This window comes from Oncorhynchus clarkii, chromosome 33, assembly GCF_045791955.1.
Source record: "Oncorhynchus clarkii lewisi isolate Uvic-CL-2024 chromosome 33, UVic_Ocla_1.0, whole genome shotgun sequence".
Taxonomy (NCBI): domain Eukaryota; kingdom Metazoa; phylum Chordata; class Actinopteri; order Salmoniformes; family Salmonidae; genus Oncorhynchus; species Oncorhynchus clarkii.
The window spans coordinates 38,674,973-38,702,503 of record NC_092179.1 but is presented as its reverse complement, the minus strand read 5'-3'; the positions used below and the strand labels follow the sequence as shown (position 1 = coordinate 38,702,503).

Here is a 27,531-nt window from a genome sequence, read left to right as displayed (position 1 = left end):
CTACAGGATAGAAACTGTTCTCCTTTAATCATAACAACAACTAGAGTAGCAGACTACAGGATAGAAACGCTGTTCTCCTTTAATCATAACAACTATAGTAGCAGACTACAGGATAGAAACGCTGTTCTCCTTTAATCATAACAACTATAGTAGCAGACTACAGGATAGAAACGCTGTTCTCCTTTCATCATAACAACAACAACTAGAGTAACAGACTACAGGATAGAAACTCTGTTCTCCTTTCATCATAACAACTACTAGAGTAGCAGACTACAGGATAGAAACGCTGTTCTCCTTTAATCATAACAACTATAGTAGCAGACTACAGGATAGAAACTGTTCTCCTTTCATCATAACAACTAGAGTAGCAGACTACAGGATAGAAACGCTGTTCTCCTTTAATCACAACAACTAGAGTAGCAGACTACAGGATAGAAACTGTTCTCCTTTCATCATAACAACAACTAGAGTAGCAGACTACAGGATAGAAACTCTGTTCTCCTTTCATCACAACAACTATAGTAGCAGACTACAGGATAGAAACTCTGTTCTCCTTTCATCATAACAACAACTAGAGTAGCAGACTACAGGATAGAAACGCTGTTCTCCTTTAATCACAACAACTATAGTAGCAGACTACAGGATAGAAACGCTGTTCTCCTTTCATCATAACAACAACTAGAGTAGCAGACTACAGGATAGAAACTCTGTTCTCCTTTCATCACAACAACAACTATAGTAGCAGACTACAGGATAGAAACGCTGTTCTCCTTTCATCATAACAACAACTAGAGTAGCAGACTACAGGATAGAAACGCTGTTCTCCTTTAATCACAACAACTATAGTAGCAGACTACAGGATAGAAACGCTGTTCTCCTTTCATCATAACAACAACTAGAGTAGCAGACTACAGGATAGAAACGCTGTTCTCCTTTAATCACAACAACTATAGTAGCAGACTACAGGATAGAAACTCTGTTCTCCTTTCATCACAACAACTATAGTAGCAGACTACAGGATAGAAACGCTGTTCTCCTTTCATCATAACAACTAGAGTAGCAGACTACAGGATAGAAACGCTGTTCTCCTTTCATCATAACAACTAGAGTAGCAGACTACAGGATAGAAACGCTGTTCTCCTTTAATCACAACAACTATAGTAGCAGACTACAGGATAGAAACGCTGTTCTCCTTTCATCATAACAACAACTAGAGTAGCAGACTACAGGATAGAAACGCTGTTCTCCTTTAATCACAACAACTATAGTAGCAGACTACAGGATAGAAACGCTGTTCTCCTTTCATCATAACAACAACTAGAGTAGCAGACTACAGGATAGAAACTCTGTTCTCCTTTCATCATAACAACTAGAGTAGCAGACTACAGGATAGAAACTCTGTTCCCCTTTCATCACAACAACAACTAGAGTAGCAGACTACAGGATAGAAACGCTGTTCTCCTTTAATCACAACAACTATAGTAGCAGACTACAGGATAGAAACTGTTCTCCTTTCATCATAACAACAACTAGAGTAGCAGACTACAGGATAGAGACTCTGTTCTCCTTTCATCATCATAACAACTATAGTAGCAGACTACAGGATAGAAACGCTGTTCTCCTTTCATCATAACAACAACAACTAGAGTAACAGACTACAGGATAGAAACTGTTCTCCTTTCATCATAACAACTATAGTAGCAGACTACAGGATAGAAACTCTGTTCTCCTTTCATCATAACAACAACTAGAGTAGCAGACTACAGGATAGAAACGCTGTTCTCCTTTAATCACAACAACTATAGTAGCAGACTACAGGATAGAAACGCTGTTCTCCTTTCATCATAACAACAACTAGAGTAGCAGACTACAGGATAGAAACTCTGTTCTCCTTTCATCACAACAACAACTATAGTAGCAGACTACAGGATAGAAACGCTGTTCTCCTTTCATCATAACAACAACTAGAGTAGCAGACTACAGGATAGAAACGCTGTTCTCCTTTAATCACAACAACTATAGTAGCAGACTACAGGATAGAAACGCTGTTCTCCTTTCATCATAACAACAACTAGAGTAGCAGACTACAGGATAGAAACGCTGTTCTCCTTTAATCACAACAACTATAGTAGCAGACTACAGGATAGAAACTCTGTTCTCCTTTCATCACAACAACTATAGTAGCAGACTACAGGATAGAAACGCTGTTCTCCTTTCATCATAACAACTAGAGTAGCAGACTACAGGATAGAAACGCTGTTCTCCTTTCATCATAACAACTAGAGTAGCAGACTACAGGATAGAAACGCTGTTCTCCTTTAATCACAACAACTATAGTAGCAGACTACAGGATAGAAACGCTGTTCTCCTTTCATCATAACAACAACTAGAGTAGCAGACTACAGGATAGAAACGCTGTTCTCCTTTAATCACAACAACTATAGTAGCAGACTACAGGATAGAAACGCTGTTCTCCTTTCATCATAACAACAACTAGAGTAGCAGACTACAGGATAGAAACTCTGTTCTCCTTTCATCATAACAACTAGAGTAGCAGACTACAGGATAGAAACTCTGTTCCCCTTTCATCACAACAACAACTAGAGTAGCAGACTACAGGATAGAAACGCTGTTCTCCTTTAATCACAACAACTATAGTAGCAGACTACAGGATAGAAACTGTTCTCCTTTCATCATAACAACAACTAGAGTAGCAGACTACAGGATAGAGACTCTGTTCTCCTTTCATCATCATAACAACTATAGTAGCAGACTACAGGATAGAAACGCTGTTCTCCTTTCATCATAACAACAACAACTAGAGTAACAGACTACAGGATAGAAACTGTTCTCCTTTCATCATAACAACTAGAGTAGCAGACTACAGGATAGAGACTCTGTTCCCCTTTCATCATAACAACTATAGTAGCAGACTACAGGATAGAAACGCTGTTCTCCTTTCATCATAACAACAACTAGAGTAGCAGACTACAGGATAGAAACTCTGTTCTCCTTTCATCACAACAACTACTAGAGTAGCAGACTACAGGATAGAAACGCTGTTCTCCTTTCATCATAACAACTATAGTAGCAGACTACAGGATAGAAACGCTGTTCTCCTTTAATCATAACAACTATAGTAGCAGACTACAGGATAGAAACGCTGTTCTCCTTTCATCATAACAACTACTAGAGTAGCAGACTACAGGATAGAAACTCTGTTCATCATAACAACTATAGTAACAGACTACAGGATAGAAACGCTGTTCTCCTTTCATCATAACAACAACAACTAGAGTAACAGACTACAGGATAGAAACGCTGTTCTCCTTTCATCATAACAACAACTAGAGTAGCAGACTACAGGATAGAAACGCTGTTCTCCTTTAATCATAACAACTATAGTAGCAGACTACAGGATAGAAACGCTGTTCTCCTTTAATCACAACAACTAGAGTAGCAGACTACAGGATAGAAACTGTTCTCCTTTCATCATAACAACAACTATAGTAGCAGACTACAGGATAGAAACGCTGTTCTCCTTTAATCATAACAACTATAGTAGCAGACTACAGGATAAAAACTGTTCTCCTTTCATCATAACAACAACTAGAGTAGCAGACTACAGGATAGAAACTCTGTTCCCCTTTCATCATAACAACTAGAGTAGCAGACTACAGGATAGAAACTCTGTTCTCCTTTCATCATAACAACAACAACTAGAGTAGCAGACTACAGGATAGAAACTCTGTTCTCCTTTCATCATAACAACAACTAGAGTAGCAGACTACAGGATAGAAACTCTGTTCTCCTTTCATCACAACAACTAGAGTAGCAGACTACAGGATAGAAACGCTGTTCTCCTTTAATCACAACAACTAGAGTAGCAGACTACAGGATAGAAACGCTGTTCTCCTTTAATCACAACAACTATAGTAGCAGACTACAGGATAGAAACTGTTCTCCTTTCATCATAACAACAACTAGAGTAGCAGACTACAGGATAGAAACGCTGTTCCCCTTTCATCATAACTAGTGGGTTTGTTTACCCTCTTATGGCTCTAAGACAAGTCTATAATGGAACCAATTGCTCCACACAAATCACACACTTGCATGCAAGCACACCCACCCACCCCTCCACCCCACTTAAACTTCTGACCAATTATGTCTGAAAGGTTGAACATAGAAGCCTGTCATCTCAGCACAGCTGTTTCTGTCCAGGGGCTTAAAGACGAAACCCCTCAGTGTCTACCGGACACAAAGACGCACGGGAGGGGTCAAGTAGGAAGGGGAGGGGGGGCAGCAGTAGAGGAATGATCAGAGAGGGAGTCAGCGGAGGAGCGGGACGAGGCAGGTGGTGTACTAGATTTAAAACAGTAATTAGCCAAGAGTCTCTCACCTCGAGCGGCACGGGGGTCACCAGAAGATTAGGAGGGAGGTTAAATTAACGGGCCGGCCCAAGACGGGCGACAGGCCTTGAAACACGATGACCTCACAATCTGCCAGAGATTTAGCGCAGGCAGGGAGCCAGGCAGGTACACAGAGGGCCTAAAGATACTGTACGCTACTTTATAGTGGAACTGACAGTGTTTAGCAACAGGAAATCTTATTAAAATCTCACACACCAGGAAGAATGACACTTCAAAATAAATTGACAATGAGCACTTAGATTTGGTCATTTTCACAGTTTCATAAATTCATGTTCAATGTTTGTGAATGACGTAGAAGACATTTATGATTCTACAGCAATAAACAGGGAAAGTTGCCGGGCATTTGGACAATTAATAGACACCATTGTAAATAAAACCCTGATAAAAACACTGTCTTGTCCTGGACCGGAGTCTACGCAGACCGGCGCAGCAGAGCCAATCAGAGATACAGTAGACCTTTATGCAAACAAGCCATTTGTACACAGGCCTGGCATCATTCCCTTTGAACTGGACTGTGTGTTTACAGGAAGTAGGGCCTGTTATCATTCCCTTTGAACTGGACTGTGTGTTTACAGGAAGTAGGACCTGGCATCATTCCCTTTGAACTAGACTGTGTGTTTACAGGAAGTAGGGCCTGTCATCATTCCCTTGAACTGGACTGTGTGTTTACAGGCAGTAGGGCCTGTCATCCTTCACTATGAACTGGACTGTGTGTTTACAGGAAGTAGCAACACGACTTTAGATCATTAGAAAACATTGGCCAAAAGCCACAAAATACACCTGAATGGATTTCTGCAAATATGTAAATGTAACAGTATAACTTTAGACTGTCCCCTCGCCCCGACCCGGGCGCGAACCAGGGACCCTCTGCACACATCAACAACAGACACCCACGAAGCATCGTTACCCATCGCTCCACAAAAGCCACGGCCCTTACAGAGCAAGGGGGGAACCACTACCTCAAGGTCTCAGAGCAAGTGACGTCACCGATTGAAACGCTATTTAGCACGCACCACCGCTAACTAAGCTAGCCGTTTCACATCCGTTACCTCAGCAACACCCGCTAACTAAGCTAGCCGTTTCACATCCGTTACCTCAGCACCACCCGCTAACACTAAGCTAGCCGTTTCACATCCGTTACCTCAGCACCACCCGCTAACACTAAGCTAGCCGTTTCACATCCGTTACCTCAGCACCACCCGCTAACACTAAGCTAGCCGTTTCACATCCGTTACATGAATACCAGGGGAGTCCTCTTACATTTGGGAACTTTACAGTCCTGTTGATCAAACAACCATGAAAAAGAGAAAAGGTAGGATCTCTCCCTCAGTTACACACATCAACAAGATCAATAACTAAACGCAGAACAAGAGAAGAACATCACCGGGGGGGCCAAACTACCTGCCCTCCAGGACACCTACACCACCCGATGTCACAGGGAAGGCCATAGAGATCATCAAGGACAACAGCCACCCGATGTCACAGGGAAGGCCATAAAGATCATCAAGGACAACAGCCACCCCGAGAGCCACTGCCTGTTCACCCCGCTATCATCCAGAAGGCCGAGGTCAGGTACAGGTGCATCAAAGCTGTGGGACCGAGAGACTGAAAAAACACAGCTTCTATCTCAAGGCCATCAGACTGTTAAACAGCCACCACTAACATCGAGTGGCTGCTGCCAGCACACTGACTTGTCCAAAAATATTGAGTCATTGCGAATGGGTGGAGGAAGCAAACAATGTACCAGGCTAGGTGTGATCTACAACCTGAAAACAATGTACCAGGCTAGGTGTGATCTACAACCTGAAAACAATGTACCAGGCTAGGTGTGATCTACAACCTGAAAACAATGTACCAGGCTAGGAGTGATCTACAACCTGAAAACAATGTACCAGGCTAGGTGTGATCTACAACCTGAAAACAATGTACCAGGCTAGGTGTGATCTACAACCTGAAAACAATGTACCAGGCTAGGTGTGATCTACAACCTGAAAACAATGTACCAGGCTAGGTGTGATCTACAACCTGCAAACAATGTACCAGGCTAGGAGTGATCTACAACCTGAAAACAATGTACCAGGCTAGGTGTGATCTACAACCTGAAAACAATGTACCAGGCTAGGAGTGATCTACAACCTGAAAACAATGTACCAGGCTAGGTGTGATCTACAACCTGAAAACAATGTACCAGGCTAGGTGTGATCTACAACCTGAAGACAATGTACCAGGCTAGGTGTGATCTACAACCTGAAAACAATGTACCAGGCTAGGTGTGATCTACAACCTGAAAACAATGTACCAGGCTAGGTGTGATCTACAACCTGAAAACAATGTACCAGGCTAGGTGTGATCTACAACCTGAAAACAATGTACCAGGCTAGGAGTGATCTACAACCTGAAAACAATGTACCAGGCTAGGTGTGATCTACAACCTGAAAACAATGTACCAGGCTAGGTGTGATCTACAACCTGAAAACAATGTACCAGGCTAGGTGTGATCTACAACCTGAAAACAATGTACCAGGCTAGGTGTGATCTACAACCTGCAAACAATGTACCAGGCTAGGTGTGATCTACAACCTGAAAACAATGTACCAGGCTAGGTGTGATCTACAACCTGAAAACAATGTACCAGGCTAGGTGTGATCTACAACCTGAAAACAATGTACCAGGCTAGGTGTGATCTACAACCTGAAAACAATGTACCAGGCTAGGAGTGATCTACAACCTGAAAACAATGTACCAGGCTAGGTGTGATCTACAACCTGCAAACAATGTACCAGGCTAGGTGTGATCTACAACCTGAAAACAATGTACCAGGCTAGGTGTGATCTACAACCGGAAAACAATGTACCAGGCTAGGTGTGATCTACAACCTGAAAACAATGTACCAGGCTAGGTGTGATCTACAACCTGAAAACAATGTACCAGGCTAGGTGTGATCTACAACCTGAAAACAATGTACCAGGCTAGGAGTGATCTACAACCTGAAAACAATGTACCAGGCTAGGTGTGATCTACAACCTGCAAACAATGTACCAGGCTAGGTGTGATCTACAACCTGAAAACAATGTACCAGGCTAGGTGTGATCTACAACCTGAAAACAATGTACCAGGCTAGGTGTGATCTACAACCTGAAAACAATGTACCAGGTTAGGAGTGATCTACAACCTGAAAACAATGTACCAGGCTAGGTGTGATCTACAACCTGAAAACAATGTACCAGGCTAGGTGTGATCTACAACCTGAAAACAATGTACCAGGCTAGGTGTGATCTACAACCTGAAAACAATGTACCAGGCTAGGTGTGATCTACAACCTGAAAACAATGTACCAGGCTAGGAGTGATCTACAACCTGAAAACAATGTACCAGGCTAGGTGTGATCTACAACCTGCAAACAATGTACCAGGCTAGGTGTGATCTACAACCTGAAAACAATGTACCAGGCTAGGTGTGATCTACAACCTGAAAACAATGTACCAGGCTAGGTGTGATCTACAACCTGAAAACAATGTACCAGGCTAGGTGTGATCTACAACCTGAAAACAATGTACCAGGCTAGGAGTGATCTACAACCTGAAAACAATGTACCAGGCTAGGTGTGATCTACAACCTGCAAACAATGTACCAGGCTAGGTGTGATCTACAACCTGAAAACAATGTACCAGGCTAGGTGTGATCTACAACCTGAAAACAATGTACCAGGCTAGGTGTGATCTACAACCTGAAAACAATGTAGCAGGCTAGGTGTGATCTACAACCTGAAAACAATGTACCAGGCTAGGTGTGATCTACAACCTGAAAACAATGTACCAGGCTAGGTGTGATCTACAACCTGAAAACAATGTACCAGGCTAGGTGTGATCTACAACCTGAAAACAATGTTTGTTGGACACTGAGAAATGTATTGGTGAATGATGTCAGAATAGAACTTCATCCATTTATTCTGCCAACAATGTCTTACTGTCGGTCGGTCATGGAATTCTGAGTAAAATATATATATATATATTAAACTGTTTATGAAGTGGGAATATGATATGATGTCTGTTTCACATCTGCAAAGTAGTTAAAACGCTGATAGATACTGCCTGAACACGCTACTTAAAGATACTGCCTAAACACACGCTACTTATAGATACTGCCTAAACACGCTACTTAAAGATACTGCCTAAACACACGCTACTTAAAGATACTGCCTAAACACACGCTACTTATAGATACTGCCTAAACACACGCTACTTATAGATACTGCCTAAACACACGCTACTTATAGATACTGCCTAAACACACGCTACTTATAGATACTGCCTAAACACACGCTACTTATAGATACTGCCTAAACACACGCTACTTATAGATACTGCCTAAACACACGCTACTTATAGATACTGCCTAAACACACGCTACTTATAGATACTGCCTAAACACACGCTACTTAAATATACTGCCTAAACACGCTACTTAAAGATACTGCCCGAACACACGCTACTTAAAGATACTGCCCGAACACGCTACTTAAAGATACTGCCTAAACACACGCTACTTAAATATACTGCCTAAACACGCTACTTAAAGATACTGCCCGAACACACGCTACTTAAAGATACTGCCTGAACACACGCTACTTAAATATACTGCCCGAACACGCTACTTAAAGATACTGCCTGAACACGCTACTTAAAGATACTGCCTGAACACACTACTTAAAGATACTGCCTGAACACGCTACTTAAAGATACTGCCTGAACACGCTACTTAAAGATACTGCCTGAACACACGCTACTTAAAGATACTGCCTGAACACGCTACTTAAAGATACTGCCTAAACACGCTACTTAAAGATACTGCCTGAACACACGCTACTTAAAGATACTGCCCGAACACATGCTACTTAAAGATACTGCCTAAACACACGCTACTTAAAGATACTGCCTGAACACACGCTACTTATAGATACTGCCTGAACACGCTACTTAAAGATACTGCCTGAACACGCTACTTAAAGATACTGCCTAAACACGCTACTTAAAATACTGCCTGAACATGCTACTTAAAGATACTGCCTGAACACGCTACTTAAAATACTGCCTGAACACGCTACTTAAAATACTGCCTGAACACGCTACTTAAAGATACTGCCTGAACACGCTACTTAAAGATACTGCCTAAACACGCTACTTAAAGATACTGCCTAAACACACGCTACTTAAAGATACTGCCTAAACACGCTACTTAAAGATACTGCCTGAACACGCTACTTAAAGATACTGCCCGAACACACTACTTAAAGATACTGCCTGAACACGTTACTTAAAGATACTGCCTGAACACGTTACTTAAAGATACTGCCTGAACACGCTACTTAAAGATACTGCCTAAACACACGCTACTTAAAGATACTGCCTGAACACACTACTTAAAGATACTGCCTAAACACATGCTACTTATAGATACTGCCTAAACACACGCTACTTAAAGATACTGCCTGAACACACGCTACTTAATGATACTGCCTGAACATGCTACTTAACGGTACTGCCTAGTGCTTAACGGTACTGCTTAAATACCTCTCCACAGGTGCAAGACAAACTACAGATGTAGGACCTTCATTTGATCACTCTTGTTGCTGGGAATTTTCCTGCAAACTTGTAGTGTATTTTAGTTTTTATAAAGGCTTCTACAGTTTGTAATTTCCACTTTGAAGTTTCAGACTTGATTTGCCCTCACGAAAAATGTATCAACCCCCTTCCAAAAAAATACATTATAATCCACATTTCCTGTTGCTGCAGGATCATTTTCCTGCTGTAGCAAACTGACTCAAATTAAGATCCTACTCCGTCTGTATCATTCACACTCTAGGATATCAGCAAGGGTGGCTGTATTTAAAATGGCTGGCTGAAGAAGTTTTACATCGGAGGGTATGGTCTTAGCCTGTGTCCCAAATGGCACGTTATTCCTCATAGGGCTCTGGTCATTAGTAGGGCACTATATAGGCAATGGAATAGGGTACAATTTGGGAGTCATCTTCACAGTGTTGTAGGACTTCTGTCCTCTCTTCACCTGCTTTACTTTAAACCATTAAGGCCTCAGGATCCGTACGGCTCCAATCTAAAGTTAATTCCTCCCAGGTTCTAATCAATTAAAAGTGAATGGCTGAGCACAGACAGATGCCATCACAGGGTTCTATAGTCTGAGAAGACAGACCAGAAACAAACAGACAGATGCCATCACAGGGTTCTATAGTCTGAGAAGACAGACCAGAAACAAACAGACAGATGCCATCACAGGGTTCTATAGTCTGAGAAGACAGACCAGAAGCAAACAGACAGATGCCATCACTGGGTTCTATAGTCTGAGAAGACAGACCAGACCAGAAACGAACAAACAGATGCCATCACAGGGTTCTAATTGTCTGGTCCGTCTTTTCAGCTCTCGAGTGACGCAACTGTCTAGCCACTGCATCTCAGTGCAGGGTCTGTAGTGATGCTAGAGGCATCACTACAGACCCTGGTTCGATCCTGGGCTGTATCACAACTGGCCGTGATCTGGTGTCCTATAGGGCGGCGCACAATTGGCCCAGCGTTGTCCGGGTTAGAGGAGGGGTTTGGTCGGGGTAGTCTGTCAATGTCAAATAAGAACACATTCTTAACTGACTTGCCAAGGTAAATAAAAAAAGGTTAAATAAATAAATGTAAATCAGAAACAAACAGACCGATGCCATCAAAAGGTCCTATAGTCTGGTCTGTCTTCTCAGAAACACAAGGTCCTATAGTCTGGTCTGTCTTCTCAGAAACACAAGGTCCTATAGTCTGGTCTGTCTTCTCAGAAACACAAGGTCCTAGAGTCTGGTCTGTCTTCTCAGAAACACAAGGTCCTAGAGTCTGGTCTGTCTTCTCAGAAACACAAGGTCCTAGAGTCTGGTCTGTCTTCTCAGAAACACAAGGTCCTAGAGTCTGGTCTGTCTTCTCAGAAACACAAGGTCCTATAGTCTGGTCTGTCTTCTCAGAAACACAAGGTCCTAGAGTCTGGTCTGTCTTCTCAGAAACACAAGGTCCTATAGTCTGGTCTGTCTTCTCAGAAACACAAGGTCCTATAGTCTGGTCTGTCTTCTCAGAAACACAAGGTCCTATAGTCTGGTCTGTCTTCTCAGAAACACAAGGTCCTAGAGTCTGGTCTGTCTTCTCAGAAACACAAGGTCCTATAGTCTGGTCTGTCTTCTCAGAAACACAAGGTCCTATAGTCTGGTCTGTCTTCTCAGAAACACAAGGTCCTATAGTCTGGTCTGTCTTCTCAGAAACACAAGGTCCTAGAGTCTGGTCTGTCTTCTCAGAATCAAAAAGTCCTAGAGTCTGGTCTGTCTTCTCAGAAACACAAGGTCCTATAGTCAGTCTGGTCTGTCTTCTCAGAAACACAAGGTCCTAGAATCTGGTCTGTCTTCTCAGAAACACAAGGTCCTATAGTCTGGTCTGTCTTCTCAGAAACACAAGGTCCTAGAGTCTGGTCTGTCTTCTCAGAATCAAAAGGTCCTAGAGTCTGGTCTGTCTTCTCAGAAACACAAGGTCCTATAGTCAGTCTGGTCTGTCTTCTCAGAAACACAAGGTCCTATAGTCTGGTCTGTCTTCTCAGAAACACAAGGTCCTATAGTCTGGTCTGTCTTCTCATAATCAAAAGGTCCTATAGTCTGGTCTGTCTTCTCAGAAACACAAGGTCCTATAGTCAGTCTGGTCTGTCTTCTCAGAAACACAAGGTCCTATAGTCTGGTCTGTCTTCTCAGAATCAAAAGGTCCTATAGTCTGGTCTGTCTTCTCAGAAACACAAGGTCCTATAGTCAGTCTGGTCTGTCTTCTCAGAAACACAAGGTCCTATAGTCTGGTCTGTCTTCTCAGAATCAAAAGGTCCTATAGTCTGGTCTGTCTTCTCAGAAACACAAGGTCCTAGAGTCTGGTCTGTCTTCTCAGAATCAAAAGGTCCTAGAGTCTGGTCTGTCTTCTCAGAAACACAAGGTCCTATAGTCAGTCTGGTCTGTCTTCTCAGAAACACAAGGTCCTATAGTCTGGTCTGTCTTCTCAGAATCAAAAGGTCCTAGAGTCTGGTCTGTCTTCTCAGAAACAAAAGGTCCTATAGTCTGGTCTGTCTTCTCAGAAACACAAGGTCCTATAGTCTGGTCTGTCTTCTCAGAAACACAAGGTCCTATAGTCTGGTCTGTCTTCTCAGAAACACAAGGTCCTATAGTCTGGTCTGTCTTCTCAGAAACAAAAGGTCCTAGAGTCTGGTCTGTCTTCTCAGAAACAAAAGGGAACAGGGACCGAGTCAGGAAGCAGCAGCGAGTCAACTATGCTAATAACATAGGGTACGTCCCAAATAGGACCCTATTCCCTACATAGGTCAAATGTAGTGCACTAAGACATATGGGCCCTGGTCTAAAAGTAGTGCACTATATAGGGAATAGGGTGCCATTTTGGAAGCAAGCCCAGTTCCTGCTCCAGAGGTTGAGAGTCTCAATTTGCATCTGAATCTGACTGAAACGAGAGAAAGGGAGAGAGAGAAAGAGAGCTGGAAGAGGGTGCCTCAATGCCAGCTTTGTGTCCAGCCATGCAAAGCACAGACAGACAGATACGCCACAGAAATGCCACCAACTGGCAAGGCAACCCAGGGAGATTGACAAGGAGATGTTTCAATCTCCCAACACAACAGAGTGAAGAACCGAACAGATACAATGAACTGTAAATCCAGGGGTTGTCTGCACCACCTCTCCCTCGGCTCCAATTCCACCTCAATCGACTCCAATTCCACCTCAATCGACTCCAATTCCACCTCAATCGACTACCATGTGTCACAGTCATGACCAACAGTGATTGTTCTAGTTTAGTCCATCCCTCCTGTTTTCTCTCTGATTGAGTCTGAGGCAGGCCGGCCGACAGCAAGGACCTGACTAGAGAGGATGTCACTTTCAAATCAGAGATGAGAGAACACACACAGTCCTTTTCTTTTCACACCCCGGGACCATCTTCCCTGCATGACAACGCTAGCTGAATAAACATCTCTCACACCATCCGTCTCTGTGAGCCCCTAACTAAATGCATCTGTAACAAAATGGAACAGTAGTCACGACAACAGGATCTGTTGTCGTTGGGATAAAAAGGACTTGTGTTTTTTTCCCCCTTCCGACATCCGAGAGGGGTTGCTGGAGGAGGACATCACCACTACTGCTGGGTTCTCTCTCTAAAGTCACTCTAAAAATGTACTGCTCTGAGAGAACCGTCACTCTCTGGAACTCCTACAACTATAAAAACACAAGAGGTTCATAGCTTGTTACAGTAAGGAAAGGTAAGATAACACAGCTGTATTCCCATTTAGGTAGGATTTATTGACAGCCTATTTGTTTAAACTCAGGGGGACGGCTAGATGTCATCAATTCATGTTGGACCGCGGCATTAAAACCACCTTCATTGTTTTAAAGTAACAAGAGACCGTTCTGTGTTCATGCTGCAGCAGCAGGGATCTGTGAGCCACATGACTGACCATGTGTGTGTGTGTGTGTGTGTGAGAGAGAGAGACTACTCTGGTCGACAGCAGCCTGCGTGACAGTCCTGAACTTCAGCCAAGATCCTTATCAAAACTGTGGTGTGTGAGTCCCAACTGGTACCCTATATAGTGCACAACTTTTGACCAGGGCCTATAGGGAATACAGTGCCATTTGGGACAAAGCCCGTACTGTATGTTACAAAATAGGGAGTTTCTCACCAGACAAGAAAGTGTCAGGCCTCTCTGATCCTGCCTCCTGAATCTACAACACCAACAGGTAGGCATCTCCTGAATCTCTGTTTACAACACCAACAGGCAGGGATATCTCCTGAATTTACAACACCAACAGGCAGGGATATCTCCTGAATCTACAACACCAACAGACAGGGATATCTCCTGAATCTACAACACCAACAGACAGGGATATCTCCTGAATCTACAACACTGTGGCTGGGGGGGGAACCACGCAGCACTGGGGGGGGGGGGGGGGGGGGGGACCACGCAACACTGGGGGGGGGGGGGGGGGGGGGGAACCACACAGCACTGGGGGGGGGGGGGGGGGGACCACGCAACACTGGGGGGGGGGGGGGGGGGGGAACCACGCAGCACTGGGGGAGGGGGGGGGGAAACCACGCAGCACTGGGGGAGGGGGCGGGAAACCACGCAGCACTGGGGGAGGGGGGAAACCACGCAGCACTGGGGGAGGGGGGGGAAACCACGCAGCACTGGGGGAGGGGGGGGGAAACCACGCAGCACTGGGGGAGGGGGGGGAAACCACGCAGCACTGGGGGAGGGGGGGGGGAAACCACGCAGCACTGGGGGAGGGGGGGGGAAACCACGCAGCACTGGGGGGGGGGGAAACCACGCAGCACTGGGGGAGGGGGGGAAAACCACACAGCACTGGGGGAGGGGGGGGGAAACCACGCAGCACTGGGGGAGGGGGGGGGGAAACCACGCAGCACTGGGGGAGGGGGCGGGAAACCACGCAGCACTGGGGGAGGGGGGAAACCACGCAGCACTGGGGGAGGGGGGGAAACCACGCAGCACTGGGGGAGGGGGGGGAAACCACGCAGCACTGGGGGAGGGGGGGGGAAACCACGCAGCACTGGGGGAGGGGGGGGGAAACCACGCAGCACTGGGGGGGGGGAAAACCACGCAGCACTGGGGGAGGGGGGGAAAACCACACAGCACTGGGGGAGGGGGGGGGGAAACCACGCAGCACTGGGGGAGGGGGGGGGAAACCACGCAGCACTGGGGGAGGGGGGGGGAAACCACGCAGCACTGGGGGAGGGGGGGGGGAAACCACGCAGCACTGGGGGAGGGGGGGGGAAACCACGCAGCACTGGGGGAGGGGGGTGGAAACCACGCAGCACTGGGGGGGGGGAAACCACGCAGCACTGGGGAGCAGGAGGACTAGGTAGGGCCGGCTGGTGGGAGGCTGGGAGCAGGAGGACTAGGTAGGGCCGGCTGGTGGGAGGCTGGGAGCAGGAGGACTAGGTAGGACCGGCTGGTGGGAGGCTGGGAGCAGGAGGACTAGGTAGGGCTGGCTGGTGGGAGGCTGGGACGAGGTAGGGCTGGCTGGTGGGAGGCTGGGAGCAGGAGGACGAGGTAGGGCTGGCTGGTGGGAGGCTGGGAGCAGGAGGACTAGGTAGGGCCGGCTGGTGGGAGGCTGGGAGCAGGAGGATTAGCCGCTGGGAGGCTGAGAGCAGGAGAATTAGCCGCTGGGAGGCTCAGAGCAGTGGTCAGGATGATATATTAATGGTCTGTTTAGGCTAGTCTTCACATCAGCCAGCTGCAGTCACTGGCTGGCAGGGACGCGGTTTACAAAGAGTCCTCTGATGAGAGGGGAAGATGGGTTCATAGGCTGAGACGGAATCAGTTACATCTGTATAACATGTAACGTCACAGCACAACACATTAGATCAACTGGAATGAAACCCTCACTCATGGTTGTACACAGAGCTGTGACTAAACCATTCCCCGAAATATTATATTACCCCCCCCCCCCCTACATTTTAATTATCACTAAAACAGCAAAGAATCATTTTGTGAACTGTAAAGAACCATTGAAGTGTTTAGAGTCATTATGGTTCCACATAAAAACCCATCAGCCTTCCTAAAGAACCCTTGAGGAACCTTCGTGTTTTAGCGTGTGGAGCGTCTGGTTAAATTCTGCTTAGGAACATAATATATATATTTTTTTACATCTCTAAAATGGTTAAACTAGTGAGAAATACACGTGAATATTGAACAAATCTGTGTTTGCTTCATTTACTATCATCACAAAAATAAGATGTTTTGCCGTACCTAATTAAATGTATATTACGTGACTTCCCATGATGTTACCGGGTTACTACAAAACACAAGCTGCCATTAAGACCACATCGAAGTGAGAGGGGATATTACACTAACTTTTTACCTCAGATTGGTTATATTAGTATAAAAGTTTATACTCAACACGATGACACAAGATCAATTGCTTTAAAAGAAAAACAGATCAATATCTTTGGTTTTGTACTGTTGAGTCATACCAATACACGGTTTTGAAAGTCAAACTGTCACTGTTGATATCCTACGGCGGGTCGTGATTAATTGAAATGGAACTAAGAGAAAAAGTTGTTTGTTCCATTTTCCGTGAAGGCAGCCTCCTGAAATCAACATCTGGCATTATAAAATATACATAGAAGCCTCCTACTAAGGCTCATCTAACCAACCACATATACATTATTCCAGGTTATTCCACGTTTCCAACCTGGTCTCAGAACATTTCGTATTATTCTGTTACGTAAAATATACATAGAAGCCTACTACTAAGGCTCATCTAACCAACCACATATACATTATTCCAGGTTATTCCACGTTTCCAACCTGGTCTCAGAACATTTCGTATTATTCTGTTACGTAAAATATACATAGAAGCCTACTACTAAGGCTCATCTAACCAACCACATATACATTATTCCAGGTTATTCCACGTTTCCAACCTGGTCTCAGAACATTTCGTATTATTCTGTTACGTAAAATATACATAGAAGCCTACTACTAACGCTCATCTAACCAACCACGTATACATTATTCCAGGTTATTCCACATTTCCAACCTGGTCTCAGAACATTTCGTATTATTCCTGTTATGTAAATCTGAGATAGTCCATTTAGTATGATATGTTACGTTTCGTATGGTTAAATAAGACAGATGGTTACTTAAAGCAAAAGAAGGTTGGATGGATGAGTGTATAACGGGTAACGTCTAGCAATCCAAACGTTGGGAGTTCAAATCTCATCACAGACAAGTTTTAGCTAATTAGCATATTTCTAATTAGCAACATTTCCAAAATGTAGCTGACTTCTTCTGCTGGTTGTCCTCTAACCAGTGGTGTAAAAATATATCCAGTTGTCATGTGTTTTTGTGGTAGTTTCAACAGTTTCAACTCCCTAATCAATGAGTGACACTTGACAAAACAACAGGGTTTTTGGTGCATGTGCAGTTTATAAGGTACCCATAAAAAAAAAGAATTTAAGTAATGTGATTACTATTGTTGCACATGTATGTGTAGAAAGTACATTTTATGTTTTCAGTATATCACAAACCGTTTATGCATATTGGTTATTGATTTGGACACTTGACATTGGGCTATTTATCAATATGTCTGATCAACTGGAAGCAGCGACAGCGTTTTAGGAATATAAAAATGGTCAACATTCATTTCCCTACGGTAATTGTACTTAATCTGGTAAAAAACTGCTGAATGATTCCCCAAAAAATGGTGATTGATTTATTTTGATGATATACCAGAAGTCTCCAAAACGGGTGCCCTGCTTACAAAGAGCCCCCCAAAAATCTTATCAAATTTGAAAATGTCCTAGGCTCTCTCTCACCTGTGACAAAATTTAGGCTCAACAGAGGTATATCAAAGAGTGAATTTCTATTTCCTACTTTACATTTAAAGACAACAGTCTTCTTACCTTCAACAGACTTTCCAATACTGTGCAGGTGTGTGAAGTCGAAGGTGTTGTTAACGTCCCGCAGGTATCTCTCCACCTCCACGGTGTTGTGATAACGGAACTCCAAACTGACACCGGACGACACCAACTTCCCGAGGTATAGGCAGAGCGCAAAAAGAAACATCGTCTCGTACGGGACAGTGACAACCTAACCCACAAAAACGAAGTTTAAGAAAAAAAATGTTAAGCGGATTTAAAATTAAATACAACACCGTCAAATATGAACCAAAAACTCACGAGGACATAGTAGCCACGCGCACAACTTGACACTGAAGTCAGCAATAACGTCAATGGACAGCGCCAGTGTGCAGTTAGTTACCTGGCGTTACGTTTCTCAATACACTAGGTTTAGCATTTTCTCTCAAATTATAGCCATCTAAATGACAACATGTTGCAAGCAATTCTTATTTTTTAGCCCGGAATAAAACGTGCCTATAGAAGTGTAGACTAGGCCATCAATAAACATGTCTAAAATATATCAAAATATACTAAATTCACACAAAAAATGTTTATAGCCTATTCACATGACATTCTACATTACCTTATTACTAAATGTATATTTCCTGCAGCTCGCTGTGTGCGCACAACTTCTTCTGTGAAGACGTCTCTTGAAGTCACACCGCTGTCACCCCGACCGCATTCATAACAACTGTTTAAAGTTCCCAATCGCCTGAATGGTTCTTAGTCGACAGATCAACCCTCCCCACGACCACATTACACCGTCGGGTCCCCTGCCTGCCTGCACACCGCCCTGTATGGCATTATCACTATATTCACACACGGCCAAGTTTTTATACAGTAGCCAGCAGAGGCGAGGCGGAGCTAAACAGTTCTCAACTCAACATGATCTCACGGTTTAACCATTTTGACGTTTATCCACATTTGTCCCAACGTACAATTTGGAAGTGACTCCAAATGCAAATGTAGAAGTTGTCAAGTTTTCACATTTTGAAGTTAAGGTTAAGGTAAGTTTTAAGGTTTGATAGGGTTTAAAATAGGGTTTATTTTTTTTGTTTTTTTATAAAATAAATAAATAAATAAATAAAATAAAAATATATATATATACAATTTTTTTATATACATATATTTATATATATATACAAATAGTCTACCACTGCGAATAAGGTGCCATTTGGGAGACTAGAAGGTGGGATCCCTGTGGGCTTCACCTGCAGGTGTGTGATTTTGACACCACTACCTTTCTCTCCACGATAAGTTGCTGATCAACAGGCTACAGAACATGATTATCCAGATCACGTGCACTTACGAAATTAATAAACACACCTCTACATTATCTAGCCTACAACTACAAAAGCTTTATAGGTTAATTCTAACAAATTCTACCAGAATTCATTTTTTATATATTTTTTTATCCTATATTTTTATTCAGAGACACCAGGCAGGTTACCGTTGACCCAGGTTTATTAGACAAAAGCAATGAGTAGGGTTACATGCACACAGTAATGCGATTATTGTGGATAGTCTTGATTAATATAATAGTTCGATTTAAACAGTTTTCATGCTTTGAAAAAATAACAACTCCCCTAATAATCTTGTTTCCATGGACACGTCTGAAATCAGGATTCCCGATGGAACTCTGGTAAATGCAGAAAATCGCCAATCAAAATAGCCGTTCTACCTCAACGACCATGTTATTTATGGGGAAGCGTATTTGTTTCTGAGTTCGGACGTATGACGTTTGTATATGAAAACTACTTCTACTTTGCATACAGGATAATTTTTCTAAAGATTGACAACAAAAAAATGTATCCATTTGACAGGAGGGGATTTTTTCTTTGGTCAAACTTTCTTTATTGCAACAAATGATGATGGAAACTGTGTTTTTCAAAAAAAAAAAAAAAAGATGATTGCCGAATAATTTTAAAGATAGTGGGCACTATAATGCTCCACTACACATTTCATACTAAATGCCTACATTTTGCAATATAAAAGTTTTCAACTATAACAATAATGTTTATTTGCAGAACACGGATTGTCCTGACTTACAAGAATACCTGAATTGCTTCGATCTGCTTTTCTGATTGGCTGGAAAGTTTTCGCCGTTCCACTTATTTCAGATCTATAAGTGTCCAAGTTTCACCATGGCGACCACGGAACTTGGCGACACGTGGGCACATGAGAATTATTAGAGTATGGCAAATACTTGTCAATTATTGCATTCTATCAATGCAGGGATTTCGCGGGCTACCTTAGACATGAAACAGGGGTTGGAGGACATACAGGCTGTCGCCAATTTATGAATGCACAATTTGTCTAAATGCTTTTTGGAAACACTTTAACCATTACATTTTTTACTCTGAACTGTTGGTTTTTAAGAAAAAGGTAATTTTTTTAGGTGTGATGTCATTACTTCCTGTTTTCATCGACAAGGTAGTTCAATGGTGTGTGTATGTATGTATGTACATGTACTTACCTGGAGTGCCTGAGGGTGGCGCTGTTTACTAATTACTTTATGTGATCACCTGTACTTGCACTTGACCCATGACATCTGATAAACGTGGTTCTTCTACCCGCATTCCTGCCTCAGCAGGCTTATTATATTACATGGTGTCATATGTTAAAAAGTTATACAAGGACAGCTCAACATTATGAAACATGGAACAAATGAGACGACCAACTACTCTGGACCTAAAGGGAAATCTAGCCCAAATGAGACCACCAACTACTCTAAACCTAGAGGGAAATCTATCCCAACTGAGACCACCAACTACTCTGAACCTAGAGGGAAATCTAGCCCAACTGAGACCACCAACTACTCTGAACCTAGAGGGAAATCTATCCCAACTGAGACCATCAACTACTCTGAACCTAGAGGGAAATCTAGCCCAACTGAGACCGCCAACTACTCTGAAACTTGAGGGAAATCTAGTCCAAATGAGACCTCCAACTACTCTGAACCTAGAGGGAAATCTAGTCCAAATGAGACCACCAACTACTCTGAACCTAGAGGGAAATCTATCCCAACTGAGACCACCAACTACTCTGAACCTAGAGGGAAATCTATCCCAACTGAGACCACCAACTACTCTGAAACTTGAGGGAAATCTAGTCCAAATGAGACCACCAACTACTCTGAACCTAGAGGGAAATCTATCCCAAACGAGACCACCAACTACTCTGGACCTAGAGGGAAATCTATCCAAAATGAGACCACCAACTACTCTGAACCTAGAGGGAAATCTATCCCAAATGAGACCACCAACTACTCTGAACCTAGAGGGAAATCTAGCCCAACTGAGACCACCAACTACTCTGAACCTAGAGGGAAATCTATCCCAACTGAGACCACCAACTACTCTGAACCTAGAGGGAAATCTAGCCCAACTGAGACCACCAACTACTCTGAAACTTGAGGGAAATCTAGTCCAAATGAGACCTCCAACTACTCTGAACCTAGAGGGAAATCTAGTCCAAATGAGACCACCAACTACTCTGAACCTAGAGGGAAATCTATCCCAACTGAGACCACCAACTACTCTGAACCTAGAGGGAAATCTATCCCAACTGAGACCACCAACTACTCTAAAACTTGAGGGAAATCTAGTCCAAATGAGACCTCCAACTACTCTGAACCTAGAGGGAAATCTAGTCCAAATGAGACCACCAACTACTCTGAACCTAGAGGGAAATCTATCCCAAACGAGACCACCAACTACTCTGGACCTAGAGGGAAATCTATCCAAAATGAGACCACCAACTACTCTGAACCTAGAGGGAAATCTATCCCAAATAAGACCACCAACTACTCTGGACCTAGAGGGAAATCTATCCCAAATGAGACCACCAACTACTCTGGACCTAGAGGGAAATCTATCCCAAATGAGACCACCAAGTACTCTGAATCTAGAGGGAAATCTAGCCCAAATGAGACCTCCAACTACTCTGAACCTAGAGGGAAATCTATCCCAAATGAGATCTCCAACTACTCTGGACCTAGAGGGAAATCTATCCCAAATGAGACCACCAACTACTCTGAACCTAGAGGGAAATCTATCCCAAATGAGACCTCCAACTACTCTGTACCTAGAGGGAAATCTATCCCAAATGAGACCACCAACTACTCTGAACCTAGAGGGAAATCTAGTACAACTGAGACCACCAACTACTCTAAACCTAGAGGGAAATCTAGTCCAAATGAGACCACCAACTACTCTGAACCTAGAGGGAAATCTAGCCCAACTGAGACCACCAACTACTCTAAACCTAGAGGGAAATCTATCCCAAATGAGACCACCAACTACTCTGGACCTAGAGGGAAATCTATCCCAAATGAGACCACCAACTACTCTGGACCTAGAGGGAAATCTATCCCAAATGAGACCACCAACTACTCTGAACCTAGAGGGAAATCTAGCCCAAATGAGACCACCAACTACTCTGAATCTAGAGGGAAATGCAGCCCAAATGAGACCACCAACTACTCTGAACCTAGAGGGAAATGCAGCCCAAATGAGACCACCAACTACTCTGAATCTGGAGGGAAATCTTGCCCAAATGAGACAACCAACTACTCTGAATATGGAGGGAAATCTAGCCGAAAATCGGAGAGTGTGGATCCAGAATTTCAACCTTTATACCATCAGCCAATGGCATCTCAGAGAAATCCGGAAAAAAGTGAAATGTGCCACGTAGCCAGAGATGATTTAATCAAGGTATTCAATACTTTTGACTTGGATGTATTAAAAAAAATAGTTTTCCTGAACTTACTCTGAGCCAAGAAACAAATCTGATGCACCTGAGACATATCTTTTTTTTAGGAGAGTGTAAGAACAATGGATGATTATGTGGTTTAAAACATAAAGCAAAAGACTGAGTTTCAACAACCTACAGAGTCATTGACAAAGGGACAGAATTCTATGTGGAATCAAAACATGACCAAGTGTGAGGCAGATTACTCAGAGAACCAGATCTCCTGCTAAGCTATGATGAAGTCGAGGTGCCCGTTGACAAGGTGCATAAGCAAGAGAAAACACAGAAATGGTAAAAAAAAGACAAAGACCTTGCAACAAACTAGTAAAAGAAAGGTCATGGGGAGAATGCTCACGTTGTGGGTACAAACACAAATCAACAACAGTGTCCAGCATACGGCAAAAGCATGGCACAGGAAAAAAAATCATTATGCCAAAATGTGCTCCTCACACACGGACAGAAAACCAGAGGGTTCACGTCTTTGACAAGGAGAGGACAGCAGGAAATGGGGACAATGGGACAAATGAAGTGAAACAGAGTGAAGGTAAAGTGAATGTCAATGAGAAAAAAATCACTGAGAAAGAGCAGTGGACAGAAACACTGAAAATAAACAACCAGAAACTTCCTGTTAAGCTGGATACATGAGTTGAGCATAGCGTTTTATCCTTGAGAGAAAACGCTGAAAGTGAAAGTGAGTGTCGATTCCATGCAAAAAAATCCAACCGAAAACTAGTGACGTATTCTGGCCACCAGATGGCGCCAAAGGGCAAAATAAAACGCTCAAACGTCGATACAAAGAGAAAGTGGTTTTGAACTGGAATTTCAAGTGATAGAACAAGATGCACCAGTAGAGACTCGGAAGAAACAGGATTAATAGAGAGAATATTCAAGCTTGAACAAAAGACAGAGACTGACATTTTGAATATGAAGATGTGGACCTGGGCGTGCTCCAGGAGTTCATCATATACAAACAGATCCAGAAGTCACACCAGCGGTTCGTTCACCCATGAAATGTGCCTGTAGCACTAAAAAGGAATAAAAAAAACTGTGGGAAAAGGGAACTGAACCGCAATGACAAACATGGATGTTGTCGTCAGGCAGATTGAGCTTCCTGAATGGGTAAACAACTTGGTGACAATCAGGAAGCTAAACATTTACAAAATATGGATATGCATGGAACCACCGGATCTGAACAAAGCCATCAAGAAAGAACATGATCCTTTACGTACAATTGAAGAGGTTGTTGCTGAAATGCCTAACACCAAGGTATTTCAAGTCATTGATGCAAACCAAGGATACTGTCAAATCCAACTGGATGAAGACAGCTCCCGACTCTGCACTTTCAATACGCCGTTTGGGAGGTATTCTTTCAAGAGACTGCCGTTCGGAATCGTGTCCCGCTCCAGAGGTGTTCCAGAGGTGTTCCAGAGGTGTTCCAGAGGTGCTCCAGAGGTGCTCCAGAGGTGTTCCAGAGGTGCTCCAGAGGTGTTCCAGAGGTGTTCCAGAGGTGTTCCAGATGTGTTCCAGAGGTGCCTCGACGCAGCATTTGGAAGGTCTGGAAGGTGCTGTGAACATCATGGATGACATTCTTGTCAGGGGTGATGACACAGATCAGCACGACCGGAGACTGAGACAGATACTAGTCAGACTGAGAAGCATCAACTTCAAACTGAATTACTACAAGTGCAAAATCAGAATGACAGAAATTCTCTACATTGGACATGTGTTAGGCAAAGAAGGCCTGAAACCAGACTCCCAGAAGGTCCCGAGAAATACAAGCCAGAGGACAAAGCGCTTCAGAGGTTCATGGGAATGTTGCAGTATCTCTCAGATGATTGGTCAGCCAATCGCAGTATCTCTCAGATGTCAGCACACCACTGACACAACTGCCTGGAAAGAGATATTCAGTGGCACTGGGAGTCTGCACAGGAACAGAGCTTCAGAAGCTTGAAAACACTCGTCAGCAATGCACCAGTGTTAATAAAGTACTACGATATGAAGAGAAAAAAAACACTGACACTCTCTGTGGATGCCAGCTCAGAAGGCTTGGGAGCTGTGATCCTGCAAGATGGTCAGCCAATCGCATACGAGTCAAGATCCCTCACAGACCGTCGAAAGAGATACGCTCAAATGGAAAAAGATCTACTCTAGCGATAGTGTTTGGCTGCGAGAGGTTTCATCAGTACCTGTCTGGAAACCAGATCCAGGTGGAGTCAGACCACAAACCCTTGGAAACAATCGTCAAGAAGTCGCTCCAGAAGGCACCAGCCTGACTGCACAGAATGCTGATGAGACTACAGAGATACAGTCTATATGTGACATACAAACCAAGAAACCGAGATGCAGATCGCTGACGAGACTACAGAGATACAGTCTATATGTGACATACAAACCAAGAAAACGAGATGCAGATCGCTGACGAGACTACAGAGATACAGTCTATATGTGACATACAAACCAAGAAAACGAGATGCAGATCGCTGACGAGACTACAGAGATACAGTCTATATGTGACATACAAACCAAGAAACCGAGATGCAGATCGCTGACGAGACTACAGAGATACAGTCTATATGTGACATACAAACCAAGAAACCGAGATGCAGATCGCTGAAGAGACTACAGAGATACAGTCTATATGTGACATACAAACCAAGAAACCGAGATGCAGATCGCTGAAGAGACTACAGAGATACAGTCTATATGTGACATACAAACCAAGAAACCGAGATGCAGAACGCTGATGAGACTACAGAGATACAGTCTATATGTGACATACAAACCAAGAAACCGAGATGCAGATCGCTGAAGAGACTACAGAGATACAGTCTATATGTGACATACAAACCAAGAAACCGAGATGCAGATCGCTGATGAGACTACAGAGATACAGTCTATATGTGACATACAAACCAAGAAACCGAGATGCAGAACGCTGATGTTGGATGGTGAGCTGGATGTAAACTACATCGCTCATCAACTTCCTGTTTCAGAAGAGTAACTGCAGCAATTCAAAAACAGCAAACAGAAGAAGATGAAGAGTTAAAAACTGGTCACAGTTGGATGGCGAGACACGAGAGGGAACGTTGCAAAGAAAATACAGCACTTACTGGACCTGCTGGGAGGACCTGACAAACTCAGATGGACTGCTGTTCAAAAGTTCAAAACGTCCTCGTTCCTCGGGTAATGAGAGAAGAAATAATGAAGCACACATGGGAATCGTAAAAATGTAAAGAACAAGCAAGGGATGTTCTGTTCTGGCCAGGCAAGGCTAAACAGATCGAAGATGTTGTAACAAAATGTGCCGTCTGCAACTCACACAAAAAACAACAATCAAAGAGAACCGCTCATATCTCATCCGGTCCCGGAGAGAGTTTGAGCCAGAGTTGGAGTGGGCCTCTTCCATTACAACGACACAGAATATATACTACTCACAAATACCCAGAAATCTCCGAGCTCAGTGGAACAACAAGCAAACACATCATTACAGCACTAAAGTCGAACTCAGCGAGGCTTTAGAGGGGGACCGACGTGTTGTGCTCCGACAATGGAAGACAGTTGGTGAGTCAAGAGATCTCTACCAGCTGGGAGTTCAAACATGTCACGTCGAGCCCTAGATTTCCACAGTCAAACGGCCAAGCTGAGAGTGCAGTTCAGACTGTGAAGAACCTGTTGAAAAAAGCACGAGAGACAGCAACGGAGATCCTAACACAGCTCTCCTTGAGTACAGAAACACACCCCTGGAAGGAGTAGGTATCTCTCCTGCACAACTACTAATGAGAAGAAGGCTGAAGACAAAGATTCTGACATCAAAGAGATTGTTGAAGCAAGGACTCTATCAGCATGTCAGGCTCCGTCTCACAAGCGGACAACAGAGAGACTCTATCAGCATGTCAGGCTCTGTCTCACAAGCGGACAACAGAGAGACTCTATCAGCCTGTCAGGCTCCGTCTCACAAGCAGACAACAGAGAGACTCTATCAGCCTGTCAGGCTCCGTCTCACAAGCAAACAACAGAGAGACTCTATCAGCATGTCTCCGTCTCACAAGCGAACAACAGAGAGACTCTATCAGCATGTCAGGCTCCGTCTCACAAGCAAACAACAGAAAGACTCTATCAGCATGTCTCCGTCTCACAAGCGAACAACAGAGAGACTCTATCAGCATGTCTCCGTCTCACAAGCGGACAACAGAGAGACTCTATCAGCATGTCTCCGTCTCACAAGCGAACAACAGAGAGACTCTATCAGCACGTCAGGCTCCATCCATTTGGTGCATTACCTCATCACACACTGAGGTTTATCCACAACAAGTCAGTTTGGTGCATTACCTCATCACGCACTGAGGTTTATCCACAACAAGTCAGTTTGGTGCATTACCTCATCACACACTGAGGTTTATCCACAACAAGTCAGTTTGGTGCATTACCTCATCACACACTGAGGTTTATCCACAACAAGTCAGTTTGGTGCATTACCTCATCACGCACTGAGGTTTATCCACAACAAGTCAGTTTGGTACATTACCTCATCACATACTGAGGTTTATCCACAACAAGTCAGTTTGGTGCATTACCTCATCACACACTGAGGTTTATCCACAACAAGTCAGTTTGGTGCATTACCTCATCACACACTGAGGTTTATCCACAACAAGTCAGTTTGGTGCATTACCTCATCACACACTGAGGTTTATCCACAACAAGTCAGTTGGGTGCATTACCTCATCACGCACTGAGGTTTATCCACAACAAGTCAGTTTGGTGCATTACCTCATCACACACTGAGGTTTATCCACAACAAGTCAGTTTGATGCATTACCTCATCACACACTGAGGTTTATCCACAACAAGTCAGTTTG

At 43.7% G+C, this 27,531-nt stretch overlaps 1 protein-coding gene across 1 annotated transcript in view; it reads right to left on the bottom strand.

Moving 5' to 3' along the window:
* LOC139392879 (carboxypeptidase M-like) overlaps positions 1–18,581 on the bottom strand; it is a 98,875-nt gene extending 80,294 nt beyond the window's left edge. Inside the window, exons 1-2 of the mRNA XM_071141197.1 lie at positions 18,504–18,581; positions 17,924–18,110 (exon numbers count right to left, since the gene is read on the bottom strand). Of these exons, the coding sequence (XP_070997298.1) occupies positions 17,924–18,086 (163 nt within the window). The 5' untranslated portion in view covers positions 18,087–18,110; positions 18,504–18,581. The remainder of the gene's footprint in view (positions 1–17,923; positions 18,111–18,503) is intronic.
* Between the last annotated feature and the right edge of the window lie 8,950 nt (positions 18,582–27,531).